Source organism: Falco peregrinus, chromosome 5 (genome assembly GCF_023634155.1).
Source record: "Falco peregrinus isolate bFalPer1 chromosome 5, bFalPer1.pri, whole genome shotgun sequence".
Lineage (NCBI taxonomy): Eukaryota > Metazoa > Chordata > Aves > Falconiformes > Falconidae > Falco > Falco peregrinus.
In genome coordinates, this window is record NC_073725.1 from 85,079,240 (window position 1) to 85,106,438 (window position 27,199).

At 38.6% G+C, this 27,199-nt stretch overlaps 1 protein-coding gene across 9 annotated transcripts; it reads right to left on the reverse strand.

The window, feature by feature from the left end:
• On the reverse strand, nt 1-27,042 carry IQCE (IQ motif containing E). 9 transcript variants are annotated; one of them, XR_008747291.1, is made up of 24 exons: nt 26,878-27,042; nt 25,478-25,525; nt 24,795-24,837; nt 23,231-23,371; nt 22,818-22,973; nt 21,791-21,861; nt 21,023-21,136; nt 20,361-20,408; nt 19,758-19,828; nt 19,473-19,545; nt 19,018-19,067; nt 16,193-16,350; nt 15,644-15,699; nt 15,122-15,330; nt 14,245-14,349; nt 13,391-13,493; nt 11,765-11,860; nt 11,022-11,045; nt 9,868-9,963; nt 8,697-8,827; nt 7,878-7,996; nt 4,448-4,514; nt 3,429-3,565; nt 1-2,466 (listed from the first exon to the last, which is right to left on the reverse strand). XR_008747291.1 is itself a non-coding variant. In XM_027779590.2 (24 exons), exons 1-23 carry the CDS (start codon nt 26,917-26,919, stop codon nt 3,458-3,460), a joined length of 2,169 nt encoding a protein of 722 aa, XP_027635391.1. In that variant the 5' UTR covers nt 26,920-27,042; the 3' UTR covers nt 1-2,466; nt 3,429-3,457. The 9 variants fall into 9 exon arrangements, 8 of the variants coding, with proteins under 8 accessions (XP_027635391.1, XP_027635416.1, XP_027635383.1 ...); XM_027779590.2 differs by lacking the exon at nt 4,448-4,514 and adding an exon at nt 6,328-6,434; XM_027779615.2 differs by having other exon boundaries at nt 1-3,565.
• Between the last annotated feature and the right edge of the window lie 157 nt (nt 27,043-27,199).

A 27,199-nucleotide genomic window follows, 5' to 3' on the forward strand; every position in this document is an offset into this window, starting at 1 on the left:
AACAATTAATTGGCAACCTTTATTTGGAAGTTCAACAATCAGGAGGAAAACACATTGCAATTGTTTTAGCTTTTGAAAGATCCCCAAATAAATTACATAAAAGACTTGTGCAGTTCTAAATATTAAAAAGATCATAAAAAATAATGGTGCTCTCATATGCCAGAATTAATCCTTTTCCATTTCAACTATATTAAAAGTTGCCTGTGCAGGGATTATTTCTATAGCTAGACAGAAAACAATACAGTTTTCAGGTCTTAATGCCTCAGTAAAGATTTACAGGCATAGGCACTTCAGGGCAAAAAGAGATCAAGAGAGATAAGATCCCATGAAAGTCAGATCTCTATATTGACACTCGATCTCTAACTAAACACTACTGTAAATTGCAAAAGGTTTTAAAGTAGGCAACATTATCCCATACCAGTAGAACTGAAAGCGTGCTGTTAGATTACATAGGTTACAGTGGAGTTTAATTTTAATTCAAGACCTTGACGCCCCCACAAGGTTACCAGTGCTTTCTACAGAAGATGTGGTTTTTAGAAACAGAGTATGTTTGTATTGGGCCCATCTTGACATGTTTAAGCCACAGTGATTTTTAATGTCCTCAGTTATTCCTCTTAAGGAATAATGCCAATTATTCCAAAATTAATTTTTTCTTCCTTCATTGTTCCACACTTCTTCCCAGATTTACAGGTGCTGGCATTCAGATAGATAACCACAGAATGAATTCTAGCGTCAATTGCTACCCCTTTCAACACATTCCAGTACAGTATATAATGAAACAACATTAAAGGCTACCAATACTGTGCAGGTTTCTCTTTCTACTGTACCACACCAAACTTCTGATGCATAGTGAGCAAGCACATAGTTATTTTTCAAACTAAGATATGAGTTTGAAGCCTGGCTCAAGTTAAGTATCAGGTTTTTGATAGCTAGGAGACAGCAGACTCACATTTAGGAAGCTCTAGACACATTTTCATTCATGCCAGAAAATGTTTGCTTCTTTTCACGCTGATTGCCATCTGTGCCTTTGGGTCACACTAAGATACTATCTCCCCTTCATCCCAGAACCTCTCTGCTGACAGCACTAAAGCCAGTCGTACACTCAGTTAAAATGCAAGTCTTTCTGCTCTGTATCTACTTCCTAATACTTTCATATTGGTTATTACAGCACAGTAAAGTAAAAGAAAGCCATCTTCATTATATTTGCTGTCCAAGTGTTTCCCTATAGAGTAAGAGCCAGGTAGGTATTTTATATCATTAGTATGTAGTCCTGACACACTACATACCCTGCCCTTAATGTGTCAGAGTCCTCAGCTCTAGTCACTCTCTCTGTAGGTATCCACGACAGTCACAGTTACAGACCTGAAATATTATACATAAACAACTCTGTATAGCTCTGCTTCTATTTAGCAAAATTACTCTTTTTCATAACATGCCCTCTAGAATGGGAGGGAAACAGATCTCAGCTTCTGCCAAGAGGATTCTACCCCTTTTATTCTTTTATTTTCTATATTTTTTTTATTCTTATTGCAGATGACAGTCATGTGACCAAAGTACAAGCAGGAAAAATTTACCCATCGGGAGTGTAAATGACATTCTTCAGACTGCTTTGGGTATGGAGAGCTCCCAGAACTGCCTTTGGAAATAGCACAGGCAGCATTTCCACTGATGGGATTAAATGAAATCAGCTGCATTGTGCTGCAGCCATCCAGTTTCCTCTTTGGCTGCAAGTACTGGCATAAACTCTGATAAGCCTCAGATAGTGCTTCATTGAAATCAAAGAACTGAGACAGCTCTGACTTATTAGTATTCAGCAAAACACTGGTGACTGATTTTTAATTTAAGAGAAGAGGGAAAAGGTGATAAAAATCTTATATTTAAGTGTGCTTTCTGTTTACAAGGCTTTATTACTCTTTGATGACAAAGAAACCATTAGGGTCTCCACAAAAACTTCACTGTGTGTTTGTAAAATTAAGTTCTCCTTCCAGTATATGTTATATAATTTATCTAGTTTGGCTTAAAAAGGAAAAAAAAATCCCAAACATTTTAATGCCCATGAAAGATGTAGGCAGATTAGTAGGAACTATCCAGTTATATACAGTCTACATAAGAGATCTGGGAAGACCCCTCTGATCATATTCTCCACATCCCATTATGGTTTTGGTTCTTCTGTGGACAATGATATTGTCAGATGGTGTAATTTCTGGATGCAGTCTTTATTTCTATTATAACCCAACCTACCACTTCTGCTCCTAAACCTAACTGCACGGGTTAGGTTTTGGATATTACGCTTACCCTAATCCATACCTCTCAGAGTACAGCAGGTAGTGCCCGTGCTTTCCAGCAGTTGGCCTAGTATTTACCTTATGACAGGTACCCCTAGGCTGTATCCCTCTCCCAGGCTGTGATGGGGCTTACTGCGTGCTTGCAGGATGTACTATCATGTACGCACTCGCGACGGTAGTACTGAGAAGAGAGATCAGCATTAGACTTAAAACCCCATAGTGTTCAGTGTACGAGCAGTCTAGTTAGGTGAAAGTTTCAGACAGTCAAGTGATGTAAACTAAAACAGGACACAAAGCAACATATCTCCTACGTCAAATATTGCCATATATTACAGATCACCCTGCATAATCCACTCATATTTGTGACAGGTAAGGAGAAGCAGCAGTCACTAGGGTATCCTTCACAGAACACTCCTGCTATTTACACTCTTTCTCTGACAAATACAAAAAACTGATTATGTGATCGGACATTTCAAATACAAAATAGTACTATACATACCATAGCAAGCACGCTTGGAAAACGCAATAAATAAGAAAACCCTGCTGATACAGTAGGCCTAGAATTGCCTTATGACCAAGAAATGGCTTTCTAAAAGCCTTTAGAAGGTCTGCACAGACTGTGTTCAATACAAAAATAAACAAAACAGATATTAAAATATAACACAGTAAAAATTTTTAAGTAGAGAGGATCCAGTAACAAATACAAGCTGTTCCCCTTCAAGTACACAGGCTGGAAATTGGAGCCATGTCATTAACCACTTTCTGATTAGACAAATTGTTTTAGTCTACCTGAAACAAAACTTTGCTTGACATGAAATAGTTCAAGGCTTTACTGCTTTCATTTAAATTTGGCAGCTGAATTTATAATCCTCACTGTGAAAACATTAAAGTGTTTTGGTTTAGTTTTTAAATCCAAACTCTCTGTGTACCAGGAGGATAAGGTTAACAGTCAGTCAGTGTCTTTCAGCCATAAATTCTGCTGAGATGACATATCAAACAATTACTCATTTATGGCTGAAATAATGACACCTGTCATTAAAAGGGGTTGATATTCCTCCCTTTTTTCATCTTTGATATGCTTTATCTTGGTACAAATAGTTTTGTTTGTAAATCTAATAATTCAAGATCACCAGAGCCTGTTACCAAAACTTAGAAGTGAGTGTAGGTTTTCCTCATCTGCAACAACGGAGAGACAATAACGATATCATCTGAATCATCTGAGTGAGCTTCATCTGCAGACAGAGAGGGAGTAGGCTGCGATTGCTTCTCACAGGACCTGGCTGAAATAATTACAAAGGAAACAAGGTCATCAATAAACAACATCGATAAAAACAAACCCTTATGGGAAGTGTAATATACTCTGAGCCATTAAGTTTCCAGAATCACCTACAGTTATGATTAACTCTGATCTATATTTTTCTACATATAACTATTCCTCTTCCTCTTTAATGAAACAGCACGCATGGCAAGTATTGCCATAGTGATCACGCATGATTCGTCTTATTGTCTTTAAATCTTTGCAAGTGGTTACACACCACGAAATAAAGCAATTTGATACTGAAGCCATCTCAGGTCATAAAAATAAATATTTATTAGATGGCCAGAAAAGGAAAAATTGACCCAAGAAAGCTTAAGATAAGCAGAAAGGTCACAATGAGAACTTCAGTCAGATATAGATAGCAAAGGGAAATAGAAAAAAAGGGAAGCTCTCAGTGAAGGTCTTTTCATCCTTATAAAATACCAGAAATAATATTCACATGCTGTACTACCTTAATGACAATAAAAAATGGTGACCACACCATGTTTTTGGGCTTAGGTTGGGGTTTTTTTGTTGGGTTTTTTTTCATTTCTTTCTCTTGCTTCTTTGCTGTGTTTCTCGGTGTGTCGTTCTATGCATCTCATCAATTCCAACATTTGAAGAAATGTTCAGGGCATGAACAGATAGAACTATAATGATTCCAGTAAACACTGGAAAATCAGATGGATAAAATGGATACATATAAGGCCCCTAACATCTGATGAGCAGGAACCAGCAGCTTATATCCCCTCTCCAAGAGATCTATGAACGAAGTGACGACAGCTATTAATACCTTCCAGAACAATATCCTCCCCTCAGCTATTAATACCTCCTAGCACAATATTCTCCCCTCAGCTCCACTTACTTTTCAGTTTCACATACAAGTTCTCTGAAAAGACTATCTCCCAGAGAAGAAAACAAATCAAGATAACCTGTGGGAGGAAGAAGAAACAGACAAGAAGCCATACACTGAGATTTTAACACTGAAATGGAAGGAAACATGGAAGGCACGCAGAGACTGTTACCTGGGGAGAACAATAGACAGGCCACAGGTCGTGGTGAGACAAGAGGTTCCTGACACAGAGAAAAAGTCTCCTAGTATGGAAGAGGACGCATACACAGCAACTGGAATGTGGAGTAAAGAAAGGGGAGAGCAACCAGCCCAAAAATAGGAAAAGAGTGACAGAGAGAGAGCCTGTGAATGGAAAGGAGGAATGTAGGGAGGCCATTACATTGGCTTCAACCTACAGAAGCAAAGAAACACGTGACTTTCCAGCTAAGTGAAATTCTTCCCTGCAGTCAGCAAATAACATAGGAGTTTTTCCGGAAGAATTATGTGCCAGTAGTACTGGTAATAAGGATGAGTAAAGAGAACTTCCAGAAGCAGGCAAGTTTAACTAGAAGATGTAACTTCAACAACAACCAGATACTATATATGAAATAGTTTAATATTGTCCAAATCATTCTTGATTATATACTGCTCTTGATGTCTGAGACTTTCTTGTCCTCATCTTCAGTTTAATATATTTCAGTGACTTTCTCTTTGTGCTTGTGAAGGGGTAAGCACTGATTAGAGTTAAGAGTTGTATGTAAATTCATTACAATTTCAAAAAAGCCTCAAATTAACAGTTGTATCCGGAGTGGCTAGTGATATGTAGAGAGAAATGCTGCTCTTCTTCAAGACTGCTGTGCATGTACAGAACATATTCTTCCTTCCTGTCACACCTGACAGAAACAAACAAAATGCTAAGTTTCACAGACTGAATCGTTATTAACTGTTCCATGTCATGGGGAAGCAGTAGAAATGGCTGTACAAGTCTCAAGTACTGTCCACATTCTGAAGACAAGCAAAGCAACATTGAATGCCACATAACTTTTGCTATTTTTTCATAATTTTTTTAAATTAGAAAACACAGATATATCTAACCTGCAGCAAACAATGAATTAAAAGTCTGCAAATGCTTGACCAGGATTATATACATTTATTCTAGCAGATACATAAGGTTCTTTTAAAATACATTTCCATCTTTTCCATTCCTCTCAAAATAATGCCAAAAGGCTAGGGAAATTAAATGACTTACTGCAATATATACTTTCACTTAAAGTGCAAGATCTAGAGGTCATGAAATGCAGGTTTGGACTTGGGACAAATGAAGCAAGAGCTTGTTCAACAGCTGCATGATTTAAAGCTAAAGGAATTTGATGGCTTTAAATCACTCAGCTGTTAAACAAGCTCCTTGTCTCATGTACTTTCCAAGCTGCAGGATGACCAGTGAAATACATTACATCAAAACCCAATTTTGCTTGTGGATTTTTACATCAGTCCTGAGCTAGAAGTGACAGATGTTGGACTTTTAGTTAACTTTAACCTGTTTAAGCTACATGAATTCAAACGGCAAACAACCTGCTATAACCAAACTGATTACTGAGGGGTCATATTTCTTCATGGAGGTGGCATTTACACCAGAACACTCTCCTTCCTTTAGTAGCCTTTTCCCAATTTGTCTTTTGGGAGGGTTTGGTTGAACCCTCCAGTGCACCAGGAGCTAATACTTCACAGAGCTACATAGTGCAAGACAGTCTTTTAGGCAGTTGTGCAGTTAGAGAAGTACATATCTGGTATGCCTCTTCAAGCTAACTACATACAACCTATCCTCATCCCAGATTTTGAAAACATCTCCCATATTTGTAAAGATCAGCAAGTAAAACCTGCTTTGTTCTCAATCTCTGCTTTGTGATGCTCACCAGAAAAGGGACTGCAAGAAAGAAAGTTTGAATACTTATGATCTCCTCTCTATACCCCCTCTGGTATAAATTCTTCCAGAACTTCTTCACTCCTTTGTCATCATAATCTGCAATAAACATTAGTTTTGGAGACTTCATAGCTGGACAGTGACTCTGCTCTATTAGTATTCATACTACAGCATTTATTAGACTAGATTCATCTTACACACTTCTCTGTGTCTTAGAAGCCCTTCTTCAGAAGCACAAAGTTTTGTTGGTTTTTGGTTGGTTGGTTGTTGTTTTTTAAAGAGATTCTGTTTGGGTAGAATTTCACAACTGATTTACTCTGGGTTTAGACTAAGCATGCCAATAATGACTACTGCAGTACAGCCCAGGCAAAAAAGGATGCTGCAGCATTTTTTCTGAATACTGTAACTTGACATAATTAAAATCACTCATAACTCTAAACACTTTCAGAAGCAAGTACTACCTACTCCTTCACAAATTAGGATACACCTCTGAATATGGACTACAGTAAAGTTTTTTCCTTCACCGAAGGGCAACCTCTGCATTTGCAATCCCTACAAGTCTGGCTTATTCCTCATCTCGTATCTTTGAGAAACAGCCTCAGCTGCTTACAGCATGCTCTGTTTCTGAGCAAGTCTGCAGAGACTGTCAGCTTTTCAGTAACAAAAAACCCAAATCAGTGTTTCTCAGATCACCCTCAAAGTTGCTCTCTTTTCTCCATCTGGTCCATAAAAGCCTTAAGTACCCCACTCTAGATAGAACTAACTTTTTTCAGTTTGGTTTTAACTCCTTTGAAGGTGCATGTCTAAGGTTGTCTTATTTTCAGCACTGTTACAAGTACTGAGTAGGAAAGTCAAAACATCCTCTTAAAAGCCTCTTTGACTTTTAACTCCCACCTTCTCACAAACAGCAATGAAGGAGTCAAGAAGGAAACCAAATGGCATAAGAGCCATCAAAAAAGACAGATATTATTTTCCCAGTTTGTATTAGAGCAGTACTAGTTGGCCACGCTGTCCAGGACTTTGTTTTTTCTCTTACTGCACCAACTGAAGACTGCTGAAAAAAATGTGACTAAATACACATGGCTCTTTTTACCAGATGTCTGCCCCCTTCAGAAACTAAGTCAGGATGGTGAAAACATTCACAGCTTGTCTATGGCTTTGGTCCCAAAACATAGTGGAAAGTACCATACTACATCAGCTACAGGGCTGGGGGGACTGAAAAGGAAGTAGAGAGGCAATACAGGGGAACACCATGTTCCTTGAACAGTTACGACTCACACCCCAGAGAGAGAACTTCCAAACCACAGTTGTGACAAAAAGGCAAAGCACTGTGAGGAAGCTGGGACTGATACTGTTAAAGCTTTTATTTTTTATGTAAGGGACTGCACTTGCCAGTATAAGCAACACGTCAACAAATTAAAAGACACGCAGAGTCCAAGTATGCATTTGCACGTGTGTGCACATGCAGATGTTCTCTATAAAATTGTGTGTGCACCCACTCAAAACACACGTACTTTTGAACATAGAGGGAAATGAGATTACCAGGAACAGATGATGTGAAGATTGAAGGAGGTCTCTGGAGTGCTGCTGAGACTGGTTTCTTCTCTGCAAAGTAAACCGCAGAATCTGTTTTCTCACTTGGTGCACTGGACACAGAGGACCTGCAAAAAATACTGCATTGCATGAGGCACAGAACAGTAATTGCAGTTGTCTTCAGAGGGCATGCTGAAAAGTTTCTTGTGTTGCTAGCCTCCAAGAGACAAAAGCCTATCCCTTGCAGAAGTGAACTAGTATGTTAAAGTGAGATGTAACTCTTCTTGTAACCATGGCAGCCAATACTAAAAACTTTTAGAGCAGTAAACCTTAGAGACAAAGGAAGTATTTTTCAAGACAGAGTCACCATAAAACCTAAATAAGTAAACTAAGCTTGTTTCCTGAGCTAAGTCACTAGATGGTATTCCAGCCCTTCCCTGTTCTTTCTCCACACAACCCTTAACTTCACCATGTCAGGTCTTCAGATTCACTTAATGTAAGTGAAGGTACTAACAATCAGTTTGATAGCAACTGTAATTTTTTTTTCCTCTGAAGAGTAATTATTTTACTTTACTTTTCCTCATTACTATGGAAAAGAGCATGCAACAGGATATGAGAAGACTACTGCCAAAGCAAGAAACCCTTTCAGTTGCACACACTCTGAATTTTCTCACAAGCAAGCTCTCCCTTGTCATTGTTGGAGCAATGGCCTTGGTTTTCTCTGCCAAGCAACCCACACTAAAATTCTATTAAAAAAAGACGACTCCTCTCCTGCAATAAAAACAATTTTGCTACTGCATGTTGCACAAATACCCATTCCTCACTTACCTCTCCTCAAGCAGTACTGTACGTGATAAGTGAGCCCTGAAAATGGACTGGATCAACGTCACAATCTCATCTTTCTCCTTGCAATCAGAAGACAAGCTCAAGGAGTTTGACATGGAAGACATGCAGGAGTTCTGCAAAGCAATCAAATTAAAGAAAGCTGACCTTTTACAGATTGCACAGAAGCCTGAGAGAAGATCTTGCAATCTTACTCCTGATCATGGAAGTGGTAGTAAAGTAAATATTCCCATCTTTTGGTCTGCAGTCTTTAAGGTTCTATAAGAAGGAAATGCAGCAAGAAATGCAAATCTGATCACCACACAAGCTCTGAAGCACCTGTATTCAATTAATGAAAGAGCAGACACCTGCAAGGAAAGTTCATTTATTTTCCAGGAAGACATTTTTTTGAAGTCAGAGGAGCTAAGGCAACCTTCATAATGGATATATCTTCTGCTTGTATCAAGCAAAAGTATTCAGTCCTACTACATTGGGCCAGTTTACTAAGTAAAAGCGCATGTAAAGTGCAACCAGATGGACAAACTGGATGGAGGATTCTGAATTATCTTTAGCCTGCTAAAAGTCTAAAGGATGTTCATGTAAGTTGGCAAATAATTTACAGAAACTAAATGTTTAACTGTTAAGGAATTTTTTTCATATTCAGAACTGAAAAATCTGGAGAGAGCTTGACATGACAGAGGACACAACAAGTCTTTGGTTGAGCATGCCACATGCAAGACTCCTTTACTTGTCACTCCAATCAACAATGCTTTCTAAATTCTTGTTTCTGAACTTCAATGACAAAGTTTTATCTATCACTACAATCATACAGCAGGGAACACTTCAGAGCAAGTACAGTTTTCAATAGCACTCCAAATTAAAAGTTAAAGGGTATGTTATTAGCTGATGATAACCAGAAAAAACAAAGAGGAGACCTAGTTACAGTCCATAATGCAGAAGTTATAGCTTTACTTCTAAGAAAAACTGTGAAATAAAGAAGATTGAAAGGGAGACTACGGAATGAGCTCAGTGCCTCTCTGGAATTACGGTGGTGCTGCCAACCAGTGCATTAAAACATCACTGGGTGATTCAGAGAATTAAGTCTGGAAGTACTGTACTTTACACCATAAACTAAATATAATGGGATGCCTGGATACCCATTTGCCCCAACAGTTACCTCGTTGTGAGATTTTGCATCATGCATCCTGTTATTCAGTAACAGTTTCTGTCGAGCTAAATGTCCTCTGAAAGCTGCCTGAAGCATAACAACTGCCTAGCATGGAAAGAAATAAGTAGATGTTAGCTCCTTTGAAAGATAGCAGTTATAAATTAAAGCAAGAGTCCAAGAGGGAAGAGGTAATGGGGAAAATAACTTTTCCCTATGCAATAAAAACTCTTTGATGTGTTGACATTTTCTTACATTTAAAGGATACACACATGTCCCCATTACTTCACAGGAACTCTGCTGCAATCTAGAGAATCCCCAGCCTATGACAACCCATAGACATACACCTCCATGATTTAAATTCAGTATGGGAGGTGTTCATGATTGATCCTATCAAACGCAGTTAAGTTCTAGATGCCAACACTAGCTTTATTTCACAAACAGAGCAACATGCTCCCATTCCCAGATTAGATTCTGGCTGCTCAGCAGGCTCTGTGATGCTCTGGTGCAATCAGATATCAAGCCAAGTCTGGCAGACCATTGTGGTGATTACACTGAACATGTCTTTCCTTTTAGAGATTTTACTTTTTGGTTTAGATCAACAAAAAGCATCTAGAAGTAAAACAGCATGTTTGCATCACATGGTTGGAATTTTTTCTGATTTCTGAAAGTAGGATTTTTAATATTCTGGAAGAAACAATTGTAAGATGCTGTTTAATCATAACCTTTGTGCAAAACACATGAAAAAGCGACTTTGTTTGAAAAAATTGTCAATTTCTTCATAATATTCAGGGACATTTCTTCTTAGCAAAAGCTTTAAATTCCTCCTTCAAATCCTTCTTGTAGTGAAAATGAAAGCATTATTAGAATTACCTAATTTAGAAAATCTTTCCTGTCTGTTGGTATCAAATTTTGTGCAAAATTTTCAGAAGCAAGGTATCAAGGACAGAAAATTTGAGACCAAAAGGAGAACACTTTGAACAAGATATATCAAACAAAACCAGGATGTCAGAAGGAAGGTCATGATCCAGTCTGAAGAACAAACATGATCTTGGGACAACAGTTCATATTACAATAAAACTTCTTTAAAAATAAAAGTATTATTCATTTGTGCTTTGATACAAATTGTCTGACAACCAACAAAACAGTAAAACAAACATACTCACCTCATCCAGAGCAGCAGCTTCTTTCTGAAATGAAAAATGCCTAAGCTAATGCCACAGATACATACACATTTTATCTAATAAAGATTTTTCCAAATTTTTCCCAACAGTTAAAACACATAGAAAATACCTGTCCCACCTCCCCCGAAAACTCAAACAACAAACCTAAGGAAAAAAAGCTTTTAATCTTTAAAAGATGTGTGGATAGTTCTTTTGTCTTTAGTTTCCCAAGAAGCAATTATAAGGCTAACCTCACATTGAATGTCATACACCTGGAAAAAGCAGCATTATGTTGTTGCCCATAGAACAAAATGTAAGGTTAACACTTTTTCTCTAGATCATTTTGTTCTAGTTGAGTGTAACTTAATATACGAAACTTCCTGTATTGCCTGGAAGATTTCTTCAAAGGGAGTTTAACTTCTCAGTCATACTCCAAGAGGCAACAGCAGCAGTATTGCTTCAAGCACTGCTATGCTTACTTATTTTCCCTTCTTATCTAGACTCCTCCATTCAGAAACTGGCTATCTCGAAAAAGAAAGAGCAGGATTCTAGGGAGCAAAGTTAAAAGAAACAATAGGATTCTAGGAAGCAGTGGGGAAAACTTGTAAAAAGCAGTGGAAGAGAAGATGGTGGTAAGGAATCATACTGGGAAGCACTGCTGCAGTTCCTGGAGCCTAGTTGATGCTAGAACAAGAGTAAGATTCAGAGGGGGATGTCCTCACTGTTCCCCGGTAGGAGAATTTCACCTTGTTTCGGTACATCTTCCAGTGTCTCTGGATGATTTTGGCTGCTTGTTCCTTCCTGTGATCTTCTCTGCCTTTAAATGTGCAGGGTAGCGAAGACTACAAAGAAGAATCTTTAAGTTAGTACACTAAAGACACTAAAGTTAGAGTTCTGTGAGGGAAACAGGTTACAAATGACTCAGAAAAAATCACCACCAGAGTTGTTAAATGTTAATCTTGCCTGCAGGGCAGAAGGAAGTTAAAGAAAACTCTTAGTTCTAAATACTGCTCATGTTCAAACTCATCTAGATGACTGTTACAGTGAAACACATTCCTGTCCCCATTTTAGCTGTTGGCAGAGCATGGAAATGGAAGGTTTTCATTTACACATACTCCTATTTTTCTATGCATTGCTAAAGCAGTAAGAGCTCCAACAGTGGAACCCACTGCTTTGTTGATCAGAAATGGTTCATATGTTATCAACAGACTGAGAACAAATGTCAGGATATCTATTTTGAAATTCTTCGTACTAATTAGCCAGGGAGCTCGCTACTGTCTCATCCTGGCAAGTGTGGTCCCAGGATCATCTGTTTAAGCTTACTGATGAGTTGGCCATCATATGACACCAACAAGACTGAGAGCTTGTGTAAACTGCCATAACTCTACTCTTCTATCTTGAGGAAGGGGGGGGGGGGGGGGGGGGAGCAGAAACCAAGAACAAAACAAGATTTTCTTCCAGTTATTTCTTCTGAGGTGTGGTTGCATATTCCACCTCTCACGATCTGATCCTTTTGGTCCCTAATGTCATACTAATTGTCATCCTCACTTGCCAAATAAAAGTTAACTGCAATTTTAGAAGAAAAATTTAATTTGTTGGTGTAAAATTATAAGTAGAGGAACAAGAGATTTCACAGACTCTGAAAAAAAACTCTTGATTCTGTGAAAAGGAGTTATTTATAACCTAAAAAAACTGAGTTACAGGCTTAAGTTTAGCAAATGGATCATGTTATATTAAAAATGACAACCTACTATTAAAATGAAAAATTGGTAGGAACTTAGTGATAATTACAAATAATGGGAACATTTCAATAAATGGGTGGTTACTGGCCAAGAATATATATAGTCTGCAGAGGAAAGAAGGAGCTGTTTGTTGGCTGTTTTTAAAGGCTCAAGTTATTTGGTATTCAAAACATCATCTAGCATCCATCAGCCTATAACACACACACAAAAAAAACAATCTAAAGAATTGTACGGTATATCAAAACCCAGCACCCTCTCCAGCTAATCGACATTTTTATTCATATTTTTTACTACCTGTATTTCAGAGTCTATTTATTTTCAAGTACAAATGATCAAAATACCCAGTAATAGTTTTCAACTAGTTTTTTGGGAAATGAGATTAACATAACCACACTGCATCTGAAAGCATGTCTGTCAGTGCCTATTCATCTCTACTGGCCAGTTATAACATTTGGCAGAGGGATGGAAGACTGCAAAGATATCAAGTGCAGTCATATTTCACGGATAAAACCCCAACTGATTACAGAGCCTCTCTGAAAAGACACAACTAGCAGCTACTTGGACTATCAGCTCAACTTGCTATATATCAGTTAGAAACCCACCACCACATAAAACCCCATGTGTCTGTACCTTATTAAGCTTTTCCATTGCCTCTTCTGCCATTTGTCTCTTCTCTTCCTCCAATTGTGACTCCAGTTTCCCTACCTTCTGAGTCAAGTTCTGGATCTCCTCACTGTGGTTGGAAAAGCAAACATATTTATAGCTAGAAGTCTTCTGTTGTTCTCACTTTGAAAATACTAACCCATTTCATAAGAATTGGTTGCTTTGCCTTTTTTAAGGCCAAAGTGTGAAACTGCTCACGGTAATATGCTACATATTCTCCTAGTAACAGACACGTAACATCAATTCTAAAGTTTTGATAGCACAGCCTGACATTAAAATTAAAGTCACAAGGTTACAATGGTACCCTTGATGCTATTAATAATGCATCTAGATCTGCTACAGTTTCATATTTGCCAAAGTCCTTTCTTACAAAGTAATAATGAAATCAGGTTTTTTGCCACACGTGCACAGGATTATTATAAAGTTATACAGCGTACATGAAGTAAATGGAATGACATATCGGCAATGGTCTAGAAGCATAGGCTAAGGTAAGGTAAAGATACTACAGTTTTTTCTCAGAAAGAGAAAAAAAAAGTCTGAACCCAACATGGCAGCTTTCTTTTTCCATTTATCTTAGCAGCTTTTATTATAATTTAATTCTTATTTTTACTATACTACTTAGTCTTCCACTTCCTCTAAAAGCACTCTATAGAATTCTTCCCCTAGTAACTTATTCTATCCCTCCAAAACAGTTCTACTTAAATGAATTTCCACCTTCCTGCAGTTCAGATGAACTCCTATGGACTTCGATACAGTTCAAAAGAGAATCTAACAGGTATTTTCTTTGTTCAGAAAGGATTTACTAATACAAAACTTGACACCTGAAAGTCTGCTCTTCTGTACTGTTTTCTTCCATCTTACTCTGCCACTTCTGTAGCTCCAGCTCCAGTTCAACCTTTGCCTGCAGTAACTGCTTGATATCTGATCTACAAAAGGTACAAAGAAATCTAAGCAATACTCAACACATTTACACTTCCAACATAGTAGTTATTTTTTGTTTAAACATCTGAAGAAAATAGGTTTTCTTAAATTTGTAAAGTAACTAAATGTTTAGGTTTTCCTTTTAAATCAAACAAAATGCAAACATACACTGTTCAGAAGCAAAAGGCCTCTTCACATGCTCTCACTACACATTTCTTCTCACAGTTGACACTGGAGACAGTGTCTTATCAACAATACGTAGCTGTGTGCACATCTCTGCTCATGATCAGATTAACCTGTCTGCCCTTATGCACTGACCCACCAAACAAGTCCAAGCAACACAAACTGCAAATCAATTGCTTACGGGGGAGAAAAGAAGTCACAGTGCCTCATATGGCAGAAGGCAGGCTTAAAAAGAGAAAGTGATAGACCAGACAGATTTTTTTTCAGCAAAATACTTCCAAGAAGTGCTGCATAACATGACATACAACCCTTCAAAGGGTTTTCAGTGTGGCTGGCAAAAAAACCCCATGCCTTGAGAAATGTGTTAAAAACAAGCAACTCATTTTTCATCCTCTCACTGACTTTTTTTCTGCAATGTAATTTTACAACGCTAGTAGGACTAGAAGAGGTTTTTTGAAATAAAAGCTGAGGAGACAATCAAAATTAGTTTTCTTGCTGAAAACAGGAAGGACTTTTCTTTTGTAACATGACAAGAAAAAATTAAATAATCCACACCTACAAAAGAACATCATCTCAGACAAAAGTCACACTTACTCTTTACTGAGCAGGAGGTTTTGAAGTGCCTTCCTATCACTCTTCAGTTTCTTCACTAGCCCTTGGAGATGATGACATTCCTCAGCATGGTCTAACCGTTGAGAGGCTGGATGATCCAGGTCTACAGAAGGCGAAGATGACATGGCAAGTACCTGTGATGACTCACTATCTGCTGATGACACCCTGGCATTCTCCATGGCATGTATTTTCTAAACAGGATAAATTTACACAAAAAAATACAAAAGAAAAAAGAAGAAAATCAAATCTAGCATAAAATTATTTTATTTAGGCCATGAGAAAAGATCAAATGAAAGTTGATTCTAAAACATGCATCTATATGCAACAAATATAAGAAAAGAAAAAAGGGAGGAAAGGTACATGGTACAGACATCAGTTTACATGTACGAGCCAGAATGCACAACACCGACATATTGAAAGACTACATGCCATGAGCACAAGCCCATGGTTCTGCATTTTCTGCTTCAAGACGGGGAAGATGGCCCAAGGATTATGATCACTTACTTTTTCTAGTTCTGAAATCCGCCTCACCAGCCTCTGTCTGCTCCACTCACTGTAATCTAAATACAACAACAAAGCTTTAAACATGAAACTAATCAGTGAGTCAACATTGTTCTTGCTTTTTGAAACTTCTGTCCATATAGAAAGACCATCTAAAGAGCTCTGAACCCCAACTTTAAATATGCAGCAATGAAAAAATGAGAATGGTCTTAAAATATTCGACTTCCACACCAATTAACTCAAATCAATATAAATCATTCACATTCATCAATTTTCAACAACTGAAAAACAGTTTTCCAGTGAAACATTAAAATCTTCAAGTGATTCCAGTCCAGAATTCTCAGGGATAATATTCAAAAAAACTCAGGTCTGACTGGAGCAGCACATCCAGAAGTCAGAGACTCCTGTAGAAACTTCTTGTTTGCCCCTCCTGAATCTTCACCTTTGTAATAACTCCCTTATTTCTACTATTGTAGGGTCCTGCTCTCAAAACACATCTTTCAAATGTAGCTAAAACCCTTGCCCCACGCTCACCAACTTTTCAGCACGTACTTCTTGTTTTATTGGAAGGAGGAGAACTGCTCAGTACATGACCAAGATCTTCTTTCAGCCTCTGATTCTCATCTTGCAATTCCTTGACATTCCTAGATAATCTCAGGACAGCAGCATTCAGTGCCTTTAGTTGGTTTTGGGTATCTCTACCCTCTGTACTTGGAAACAGGGTCAAAACCAGAAAGTTAACTTAAAAGCAGAGAACAAAGCAGCAGCATTGAAGAGAGCTGAACAGCCTTACTATTCTAGTCAGCTGGCTAACTATCTCAGCTCCCCCCAAAAGCACTTCTCAACATTTTTGCACTTGAGAATTACCTATTCTTTTAGGTAAAAACACGCAAAGACCATCTTGCTCAACACTTTCACAATTGTTTTAATTTGCATCAAAGAAAAATGATACTTTGCAACTGTGAAAGTTTATTATTTTTACTTCCTCCCCCACTCTGTTTCATTAACACACAAACAAGGGTCCTTGTATGAGTTTTACTTATGTGGTTTTCTATTTGTTTTATAAGGTTATAAAACCTTATAAGGCTTTATCAGAGCTCTATTGACCACTGATTTAAAAACACTTACCTTCAGCCAATTGGGAGACTTCTCCAGAAAACTGCTCAGTACAGAAAGCGAACCTGCGTGTTCTGAATTGCCTTCTTTCACTTAAACAGATTGAGACTGGGAGAGAGGGCTATACATAGATGGAACCACTTTCAAACAAATCCAACACACACGCATATTTTCAGATAACTGTGAATGCTGCTCTAATAAGTAAAAGAAACTATTCCTGCGAAAGTAAACCCCAGAGAAATTTCTTTCTTCATTTGAGATGTTTCAATCAGAGACATTTTTGAACAGATTTGAAGAATACAGCTAACATTGATGTGATGGGAATTAAAGGCATCAGAAAAAGGAAAGCCTGCTACGTGTTAAAACTGTTTTAAATATATTACAGTGATTTTGCCTTTTTATTTTTTCTTATAAAAAGGGGAAGAAATTTCAGCTTCCAGATGCGCTAAGTTGTAAAGCTGGTTCACAAAACAGATTTCTAGTGAGATGAAATACTTGTTCTTTATGGTATGAGAAAATTCTTAGAAACTTACTTCTGGAAACAAAGGTCTGAAGGAACTGATGGACCTACTCTTTGACAAATGCTACTGCCAATAGTAATCACAGAACAATTTGTGAAGGAATCTTACACCCCATCCACTGGAATAATTACAAGGTAAAGGGAGAGACAGTCTAAAATCAACAAATCAGAGTGAAAAGCTGAATCAAATCTACCTTTTGGAGATTAAAAGGAAATGAAGCCATAAAAACAAATAAATAAGGCTGTCCATATATCACAGATGACTATTCATACAGCTGTCCCAGCAGGAGGGGGGGGCAGGGAAAAAAGCAAAAAACAAAGCACAACAGACAACCAAAAATGGGAAGTGACAGAAATTATAGAAATCATAACCATATCATGGAGTGTCATTATTTTAGGCTCATCAAAACGTAAATGAAAGAACTGCAGATCATTCTGAGGATATGAAAGGTTGCCTAGTTTCTAGCTTCAATTGGATACTACAGCTTCACACATAAATAATCGTGTCTCAGAATTAATGCTGAAAAAAAGGAGCTAAATGGCATTCACTTCAGCCAGAAATAACGTAGACAAGTATCTTGAAAGAAATACTATTGTACAACTCTATGTGCCAGAGTCCTGACCTTCAACATCATTTATTATTTCTGTGCTCAGCCTCTCAAGCAGAGACTGAGTCAGATAATAGAAAGAGACTGCCCTGACCACTGCTTTTTGAAGCTATGAATAGATGAGGACAAGAAAGAGACCTGATGACTTATTTTCACCTGTAAATAAATCAGGTGTGATGGCTTACAGCCTCAAGAGGCTAGCCACTGCATGCCTGAGCTAACAGATAATTTTTTTTTAAAACAGTGACAAAACAAATTGTAGTTTTCAACCCACAAGACAGTGGGTTAGGGAATCACAAGCAGTATATATAAAGACCCATAAAAAGTTCTCACGTCTTTCTGTCAATCTAAATAATTACACACAAAAAAGTACAGCTGCCTGTACTTAACACTAGGAGGGCAGGCATATTTTTAAGTGGTGTGGTTACATTTTCCTATCCAACAAGATTCTATTAGCCTCTTCTCAGCTCAAATAACGCTCACTTGCATAGATGCTTTTGATTTTCTCTCTTATTGGAGCTTTGTCTTTGTGCTTTGATTTTTATTTCCTCTATAGACTCTTTACCCTTACCACCATGTAGACACCCACACATTAGTGACAAGCACTAGTACAAGCTTCTCTGCCAGCGTCTTACTAGTACCACTCACGGAGATCTCACAAAAGCTACCCTGATGTGCAGGTTGCCTCCCTGTACCACAGGAAAATAATGTTTACACCAAAATACCTTCTTTGCAGCATACACCCCAGAGCAAGATGCGGAACTGACTCAAGAGTAAAATGTCAATATCTAGTAGTTTGCTTCAATCACCACTGATGTCAGAATAGGTGTGATTATGGGGGAAGATGGATTTTATGTAATGGAGACAAATTTTCAGAGCTTTCATGTCCTCTTTAAATAGCTCTAATATTTTTTCCACATCCACAAAATGATCTATCTACATGAAAAAGAAGTGTGACTAAGACATATCCCAAAACTGTGAAGCCAACCAAAGCAGTACCAAAAAGCAAATCCAGCAATCTAAATAAGAAAACAAACTCTTCCCACGTAGTAGTTTTCCATCAGTTAAAGTAGTACATGAGTGATACATCAAACACATATATGTAAACAGTGCCTCAAAAAATTTAAACATACTTTTTCCTCATAGTCTCAGACTTTGCCAGGAGGAGTTGGAGACGATGGACCTGTGAAACATGAAATGTAGTTTACATTAAGGAGCTAGCTGTGGAAGCTGACACTGCTACTGCAACACATTTTTCCATTAAGTGAAAATCAGAACAAGACTTCAGGTAGCAGCAGAGGCAATGATGCCATTGCTGAAAATCTGGCTGCTGTTATATTGACTTTAATCTAGATAGTACACGTACGGAGGTACACTAATTTCCCCTTTTTGGTTAACACACTCAACTTATTGAAGAAGAAAGGTTTTTCAGTACATGTACCTGGAGCTATGAGAATATCTATGAAAATCTGATTCCAACTGTAGAGCAGCTAAGCTCTACAAAAGCTACCTAAAACATTCCATTAATACTTTGACAACTGAACAACTTCCTCTCCTGTATGCACATTGAAGGATCTGCCAGACATACCTCTTCATAGTAGGTTTCCATAGCTGTCCTCATTTCTTCCAAATTAGTGGTCTTCATGTCTGCCTGGAATTTGCTGAAAATAGAATAATTCAAAATAAAACCCAGTCAGACCAGCAAAGATGCTGCAATACCTTTTGGTTTACAATTTCAGGATGAATGGTTTATAATTGCCAGTATGTTCTCAGGGTTCGTTAAAACTTAAAGAACAGATGAAAAATAACACGTATTTCAAATTCCCTTTATTATCTCATCCAATACAAGCCTCTACCTCCACCAAAGTCATACTTAATAGTGTTGTCTTTCTCCTTGCACTGTTGTTCGAGCTTGAGAATCTTCTGCTTTAGCCCACTAACCACCTACAGAAAGAAAAAAGAGCTCATGAGTCCTAGAATAATCCATCTCTTCACAGAAATTCTATTTCTCCATAGTCTTGCCCTGTCTTTATAAGTTGTAAATAATCAGATATACTTATTCCTACGTACTACAGTACTTAGTAAATCATATGCATGTCTGCTACCCTGCGATGAAGAGAACACTAATGAAATCAGATCCCTAGCTTGTATCTGTGGTAACACAGCCAACTTCATAATATTTATACACAATCATTAAATAAAAACAACTCTTCCCCATTACCCTGCTAAATTAAATCCGTTAAATAATAGGGAGAATGCTCCCTAAACAGATACAAGACAATGACAAAGGTGGCTCCCTGAAATAATAATTCCAGATCTTTGTTACTGGTTTCTTATCTGACTATAAAGGTAATGGTTACATGATACCCTAATTGCTTATTCTTTCTTACTAAAATGTTGTTAATCAGTAGTGTTTCAGCTTGGCAAGAGGAAAAAACGAGAAGTGAAAGCAAAAAGGTAATGAAGAAACTATTACCCATCCATTAGAAGTCTTTTCTGACAAAGTTCGTGCCAGCTCAGAGCCCTGCAAGGTAAGACAGATAAAGTGACCAATCTTGCTACTTTATTTTACTTCCAGCTCTTTCCACAGAATTTCCTAACCTAATCAACTCCAGTCATTTCACAGTCCAACAGCTTAGGTTTGGAATGCCTATTGTTGTTTTATATTAGCACACTTCTTCCAAGATGTACATCTGTACACAGAAAGTGACAGCCACAAGGAATTCAGTGAAATTCAGGTCTTCTAACTACGAGCCTTAATGCTTCTCAGCCTTGTGGATCTGACAATAAGGCTCATCTTTGTCTTCCTGGTTCAGGTCTCAGGACTACATGCATCGGTCACCATGCAAGAGGTCAACTCCCTTCTACTTTCCTGAAAAATATTCAGAAAGCAGGCCCCTAAACCGACAGCATTTAATTTTACCTTCAGAAATCAAAAGTATCTTTGCTAAATAAATTTATCTGCACAGTATGGCATGATCTCCCTTTGAACTGAGCAGAGATACACAAAACCAGAAATCAAGCTCATCATTCCTAGAGGCCAACACGCTACAGACTCCTGAAATCTAGGGAGACAAGAAGAGGGTCACACTGCTCAGCACTCTTTTGCCCCACATGTATCCCCCAAGAAACAGTCACCTTGGAAGGATCCAACAGTTGTTCAATCTGTTTATCCTTTCGATTATTCTCTTCTTCTAGTCGACGGAGCTTAGTTTTCATTCGATCTCGCTCATTTTTCTGAGCTTGTATTGTCTAAAAGAGGGAAGAAAAAATTGTAAGCACATTTCAGAAACAGAAAGACGTGGAAACACATTTTGATGTCAATAACAATCCAATTACGATGGTGAGGATGAAGTGAAAGGAAAAAAAGAAAACAAACAGAAGAGAGACCATCACACCAGACCAGGGCTCACAGATAAGGGAGGTGACAGGGCAAAGATAAAAGGAAAAGGTTTAACAGAAAGGCAACCTTATACAAATGATCTACAACAGCAAAGACATTTGTCTATAGGTATCCCTAGTGTTCCACATGCCCAGTCTTCATCTTTCATACACTGCACTAAACTTAACTGACAAATTGTTAAAATGTGATGGGTAACAGCCAGGAAGCGGAGGGGAAAAAATAAAATAAAGGAGATGGGGACAAGAAACCAAATACAATGAACCTTTCCAGTGTCCAGCTAGGGCCATGGCTGGGGTTCAGGACTGGGTATACTTCAAGGCTTCCACATCCAGTACTCAGAAGTATCTATCACACCATAAGAACAATGAAATTGCCTTAGACACAAGTTTAGTTTAGCCTTACAAATGCAGAAACCGAAGTATTCTGAACCAATAAGGCCTGGACATCTACAGTTGGCTGAAGCGATGCTATGACTTTCTATGTAAGTTTCAGAGAGACTGTACCTTTTTCAGTTCTATAATTTCATCATACATATCTTCTTTTTCCTTGTAGTCAGGAGTTCCAGGAATATAGCCTACACAAAAAGGTACATAACATAAGCAGATCCCAAAAGAGGTATTTTTAACTAACCAGAACCTCTATAGTTAAAGGAAAATACCTAGAACAGCACCAAACTGAAACTACACTCTTTTTTCTCTTCAGAAGAAAAATCAGCAAGGAAATGAATTTTAGAAATGAACGTGAAATGGAAATGTTGCTGTATGAATCTTCTGCCAGATTTTCAGCAGATTTCTCTTATCTCTATTAAAATAGTCATCCCAAGAAAGATATACTCCACAGAAGACTGCAGTTCTCTCATCTCAACAAATCAATTATTTATAAAAATATCTCTAAAAGATGTCCAGAACACATTTTTCTCTTTATGCTTAACATGTAAAAGTCTACTACCTTTTAAAGTTGCCAGAAAATGTGTATTACCAGTAACAGTACAGTTGTCATTTTATATGGAAGTAGGATTTTTAAGTTTACAGTTCTCCTTTAAGAAAAGCAGGATAAAAGTTTTAAATTTTGCTCTTCTCGTAAAACTCTATTGATTTTAATATCACAAGCACATGATAAAACACTTTCTAGAGAAGCAAAAGAAGCCAATTACATAGAATTTCAGGCACGCAGATGGTTTCTATCAATGGTTCCTAAACTATGTTTTGCAAAGTCACAATAAATTGTCTACAGCTGGCCCATTGAACCGTATTATATTTGCAATGTTTTCAGCTGCAAATGCATGGCAATTTGCAAAAAGTTCTGAAAGCTAATAGTGATTCATTGCTAAAAAAAATTTGGAAATCCCTGTCTTATCCAATTTAGAAATCTCAAAAAGTACCTCATGAATCACATTTTGACATATATATTTTAATACCGGCTAAACTTAAATGGCTCTTCGGTTACTAAAGCTAAGATCCTCAGCAATGTGTGTTTTTACACAGAAAAAAGATCATTAACTTTTATCTTCCACACTATTGCATAATTTACCATTACTAGAAGAACGAGAATGTTTTGGCTTCTTCATTCCTAGAGCTTCTTTCAAGTATTCTGGAGTGCTACTAGAAATGTTAGTTCGCATATGCCCCATGTCAACATCTGATTTCAGAGGATGGCTCATTCCTGCCAACAAAAATGGAAAAAAAACTGCAAAAATCAGGGATAATTGTGAATTAACTTCGTGGATTTATTCTGAGCAAATGCAACATAGAAAGCTCCAGATGCTGTTAATTATTCCCTGTATAAACTCCAATGCTCAAGATCAGATAATTCCAACCACCCAAATAAACAACAGTGAAATGACTTCCTATGTAGCCTATAATCAAATACAATCTATTTTTTAAGAGTTTATATGTTAAGCTGAATTTTATCTATATATGCAGATAAAGTTTCTATACTAATACCTTGTTTCAGTGATCCCAACCACATCTTCCTTGGGTTTTTTACAGCTGCACTCTCAAGACGTGCACTGTCTGTTCCCTGAAGAGACCGACAAACTGCAGATTTTTTAGGATACAGTTGTATGCTAGAGCTGTATGGAGACTCTACGACAAAAGAAGATATCTCAGTGTTGCCTTAAAAAGCTCAAGGTCACAAAAATTTTCTGTCTTGTGCTTCAAGGTTCCTAGACACAGTCCTATTTCTTACAAAACCAGAATTTAACTATATACTACAAATGGCTCATACAGAGCAATGGGACATTCACCTAAAAACAACAACAAAAAATCACAACAAAGCAAAAATTCAGTTCCAGAAAATGAAAAGGCTTAGAAAGAGGCATAACGACAGTAATATGACTCAACACATGTAGAAGTATTTACACCTACAGTTTGGACAGGCATCCTTAAGATACCCGAGTGTCTGAATTCATACATTAAATTGACCCTTCAATGAATGTATACACAAACGTCCTATCACTGAGAAAAATATGTCTGGCTAAAACAGAAGTAACTCTGTTGTTACTAATCCACCAGCAATTTTCTTGTAGTAACTGAAGAACAGAATCGGTCTGATACAACTGCTGGGGAGCCCCCCACATTACTGCTTCAGGTATGGCAGTCAGGGTCAAATACTGACATCAGTTCCACTTCAAATTATTAATATAGATATGCACTATATGGGCTCACTAGTCAGTCTTCAAATTACCACGAGAAGTATATACAGTGCGAACTGATGTCACAAACAAAATAGTTGAGATTCAACAGTTAGTTTAAATTCCATGATTTAGGCAAGCAAAGGGATTTTAGGAAAAGAAAGATAGATGTACATCTATTAGAAAAGTATGCCTCTTCCTCAACCTAAACCAATATTTTTAGGTACAGCATCATTTGATTTATTAGAAACAAAACAAAGTAACAACAATCAGCAACACTTTGAGGTAAATGCCATCTTTGAAATATTCACTGGAAGTATAAAAAGCAAGATAAATGGAGAAGTACAGTAAGAAACAAACCCCAGAAAAAAAGGACAAAACCTCACATTAAAACTACAGATCTAATAATAACATTGTACTTCTAAGGTCACGTAACAAAAAGCACAAAAACCCCCACCCAACAAATGAAACCGAAAACTGCTTATTCTACAAATACAGATATCTACTGGATGGTAGGTAACTCCAGTAATTCTAGATTCTTTCTACCCAGCAAGCATCATCATTTCTCCAAAGAGACAAAGAGAAAAAGAAATTCAGAATGGTTGCCAGTAGAAGGGATAACACAAGAAGAAAATAGTTTATGCTGGAGATTCAAGAATTACATCTATAATAAACTTCATATATTTAGCCTATAAAAGTCTCACTTCAGAGGTTACAGAACAAATCTCAGATAGGCATGCTCTGCATATACCAGTGAATAACTCTAAAGAGAATAATAAGATGTTCTTTCAAGTAAATCTTCCAGATTCTACATCCCACAAATCTGTCTTGTTCTGCAATAACGGAAGCAGAAGAAAAAATTTTGGAACACTTACTTGGTGACTTTGGAGGCTTATGAAAAATTTTCTTCTTTAACTTCTGGAAGAGAAAAAGAATTTTTAATGTATTTAAAATACTCTTCAAGGATTTCAGCATATAATTTCAAAATTGCCTTCAATCTCCATTTTGTATGAAGATCATTTGTTCTAATAACATAAAATCTTCAGTGTAGAAAAGAAAACCAGCAGCATTCCCTACATGCAGATTTGACCACAGCAACGGTCACCAGAATTAATGTGGTGTCTATTGAAGTTTTATGCTACAAAGCAGTCTGTTCATGCTCGGAACACTAAGACCTTCCCCATCAGTATTAAATACGAGTAGCAGCAAATTCAAGATGATCACAGAGTAGAGGCTGATCTGCAGAACCATTTCACTAAAGGAAAGCCTTATTCAATTCCATTAAAACTCTGTAGAAGGATTACTTGGGCCCGTAACTTGGTAGAACAGCAAAATGAAGCCAATCACCATTTGCAGCCCCCAGTGCTGAGAATTCAGAAGTCAGAATTACATTAGGTTTAGGAAGTTTTTGAATCAAACTACGTCGCAGTAACGTTGTTAGCTTTCCTCTCTGAAGGGCGTCTTACCGACCAGGAGTTACAAGGATGTAGTATGTGTAAGAACATGCTGAGAGGCCTTTCAAGGCATTCCTCCACAGTGCGCCATTACTAAATCTCACCATTTCTGTATCTGATCCACAGGTTATTGCAGACAGGCTGTCATCTCCCTAGGAAATAGAGACATTAACAATGACATTCGCTACCAAATAATTGGTTAGAATACACATCCAAAAGATCTTATATCCTTTTACTATCACAACAAAGTTGCAATAAATTCAAATGGTAAGTATGTCACCAGTACTGCAAAACAACAGCATCATTTGCTTTAACACAAACATTCTGTATGTTCCAGTGCAAGTCACTTCAGATTCAAGTCACTTACGCACTTCAGTGCGCAGCACTACAATACCTGAAGCTTCAGGTGCCCCATCTTCCACGATGCTGATTCGGCATGAATTTCTCCACCAGCAAGAGTTAAGCAGCAACTCGCCCACCTGTCCCTTCCTCACTCAGCTGTTCCTACCCTTCCTATGCTATGGGAATGTCCAGTAAACGCGACCCGAGGAGTGATCAGGCTGAGGAAAAACCCCAAACCAAGGAACCAAAGGTGGTTCATTTTTCCTCAGATTGAGAAGTGGGGAAACTTGTCAGTTCACACATAAGCCTATCCACAGTAGAAGGAAAATTTCCACTTTGCTTTCCAATTATCTGAATGTAAACTGCCCTTGCATGAAGAACATTTTCACTTGCTGCTGACTCCATGGTGTTTAACTTCGGCACCATTCTTGCTTTGGGCAGATGCCGATCTATGTCTGTAAGGGGTGTGTGCGTCTGTATGTGTGTAGTATTTTTGAGAACCCTAGCTGACATAACAGGAGCTGGGATTGACAACAGAGCAGGTAAAACGGCTTTCTGTGCTGTGTTTTGTGTGAGAGCAAGCAGGTATACCTCTCAGACACCATGCCATATAGTTTTTAATTTCCTGAGGCAATCTTCTTTGCAGCACACTGATTACCTTTGTTATTTTAAGGCCTTTTGATCACTCTGGGAGATCTCCCTATATAACTGCAGCTATCACATCAGGAATCAGAAAACATGGAAGGTGCCCAGCTCAACAGGAGATGGTAAACAAGAAAACATTCACCATGACATAAATGTGCAGTAAGAAAAACACTGCTGTCCTTAGAAACCTTCACAATCCCTTTGCTCTTGCGCAAGAGGCCCAACAAGAGCCACCTACGACAGACAAGGGAACAGGGTGGCTGCCAGCAAAGGGCCCCAAAACCTCCCTCCGGCTGCCGAGGGCGGGGGAGGTGAGCGGCAACAGCCCCGCTGTGCTACCGGCCAGCCGGGGAGACACGGGCAGGACCCAGCGCCCCGCGGGTCAGTGCAGACGGAGCCATCCTCCTCCCGCTCCTCGCCAGGCTTCGCCCCGGCCCCGCGGGCAGGCGGCAGCGTTTCCCAGGCCGGGTCCAGGGCCTCCTCCTTCTCCTCCTCCTCCCCGTCGCCCCCTCCTTACCAGCTCCCCCTCCGCGGCCACCTCGCCGGCCCCCCGGGCCATGGCGGGAAGGCCTCAGCGCTCGGCAGGGCGGCGGGGGCCCCCGGGGGCCATGGCGCCCGGCTCCGGGCAGGGGGCGGCCTGGGCTGTGCCGGCCCGCCCCGCGCGGCACTTCCGGGCTGCGGAAACCATGGCAACCAGCCGCGCGGTTGCGGAGCGAGCGGCAGCGCCACCCGGCGGGCGGAGGCGGCCACGCATGCGCAGAACGGCCGGGGGGGGGGGGGAGGGCGCCGCGCCACGGCCTACGGGCGGAGCCGGGCGGGCCGAGGCCTCGCTGCGCGAC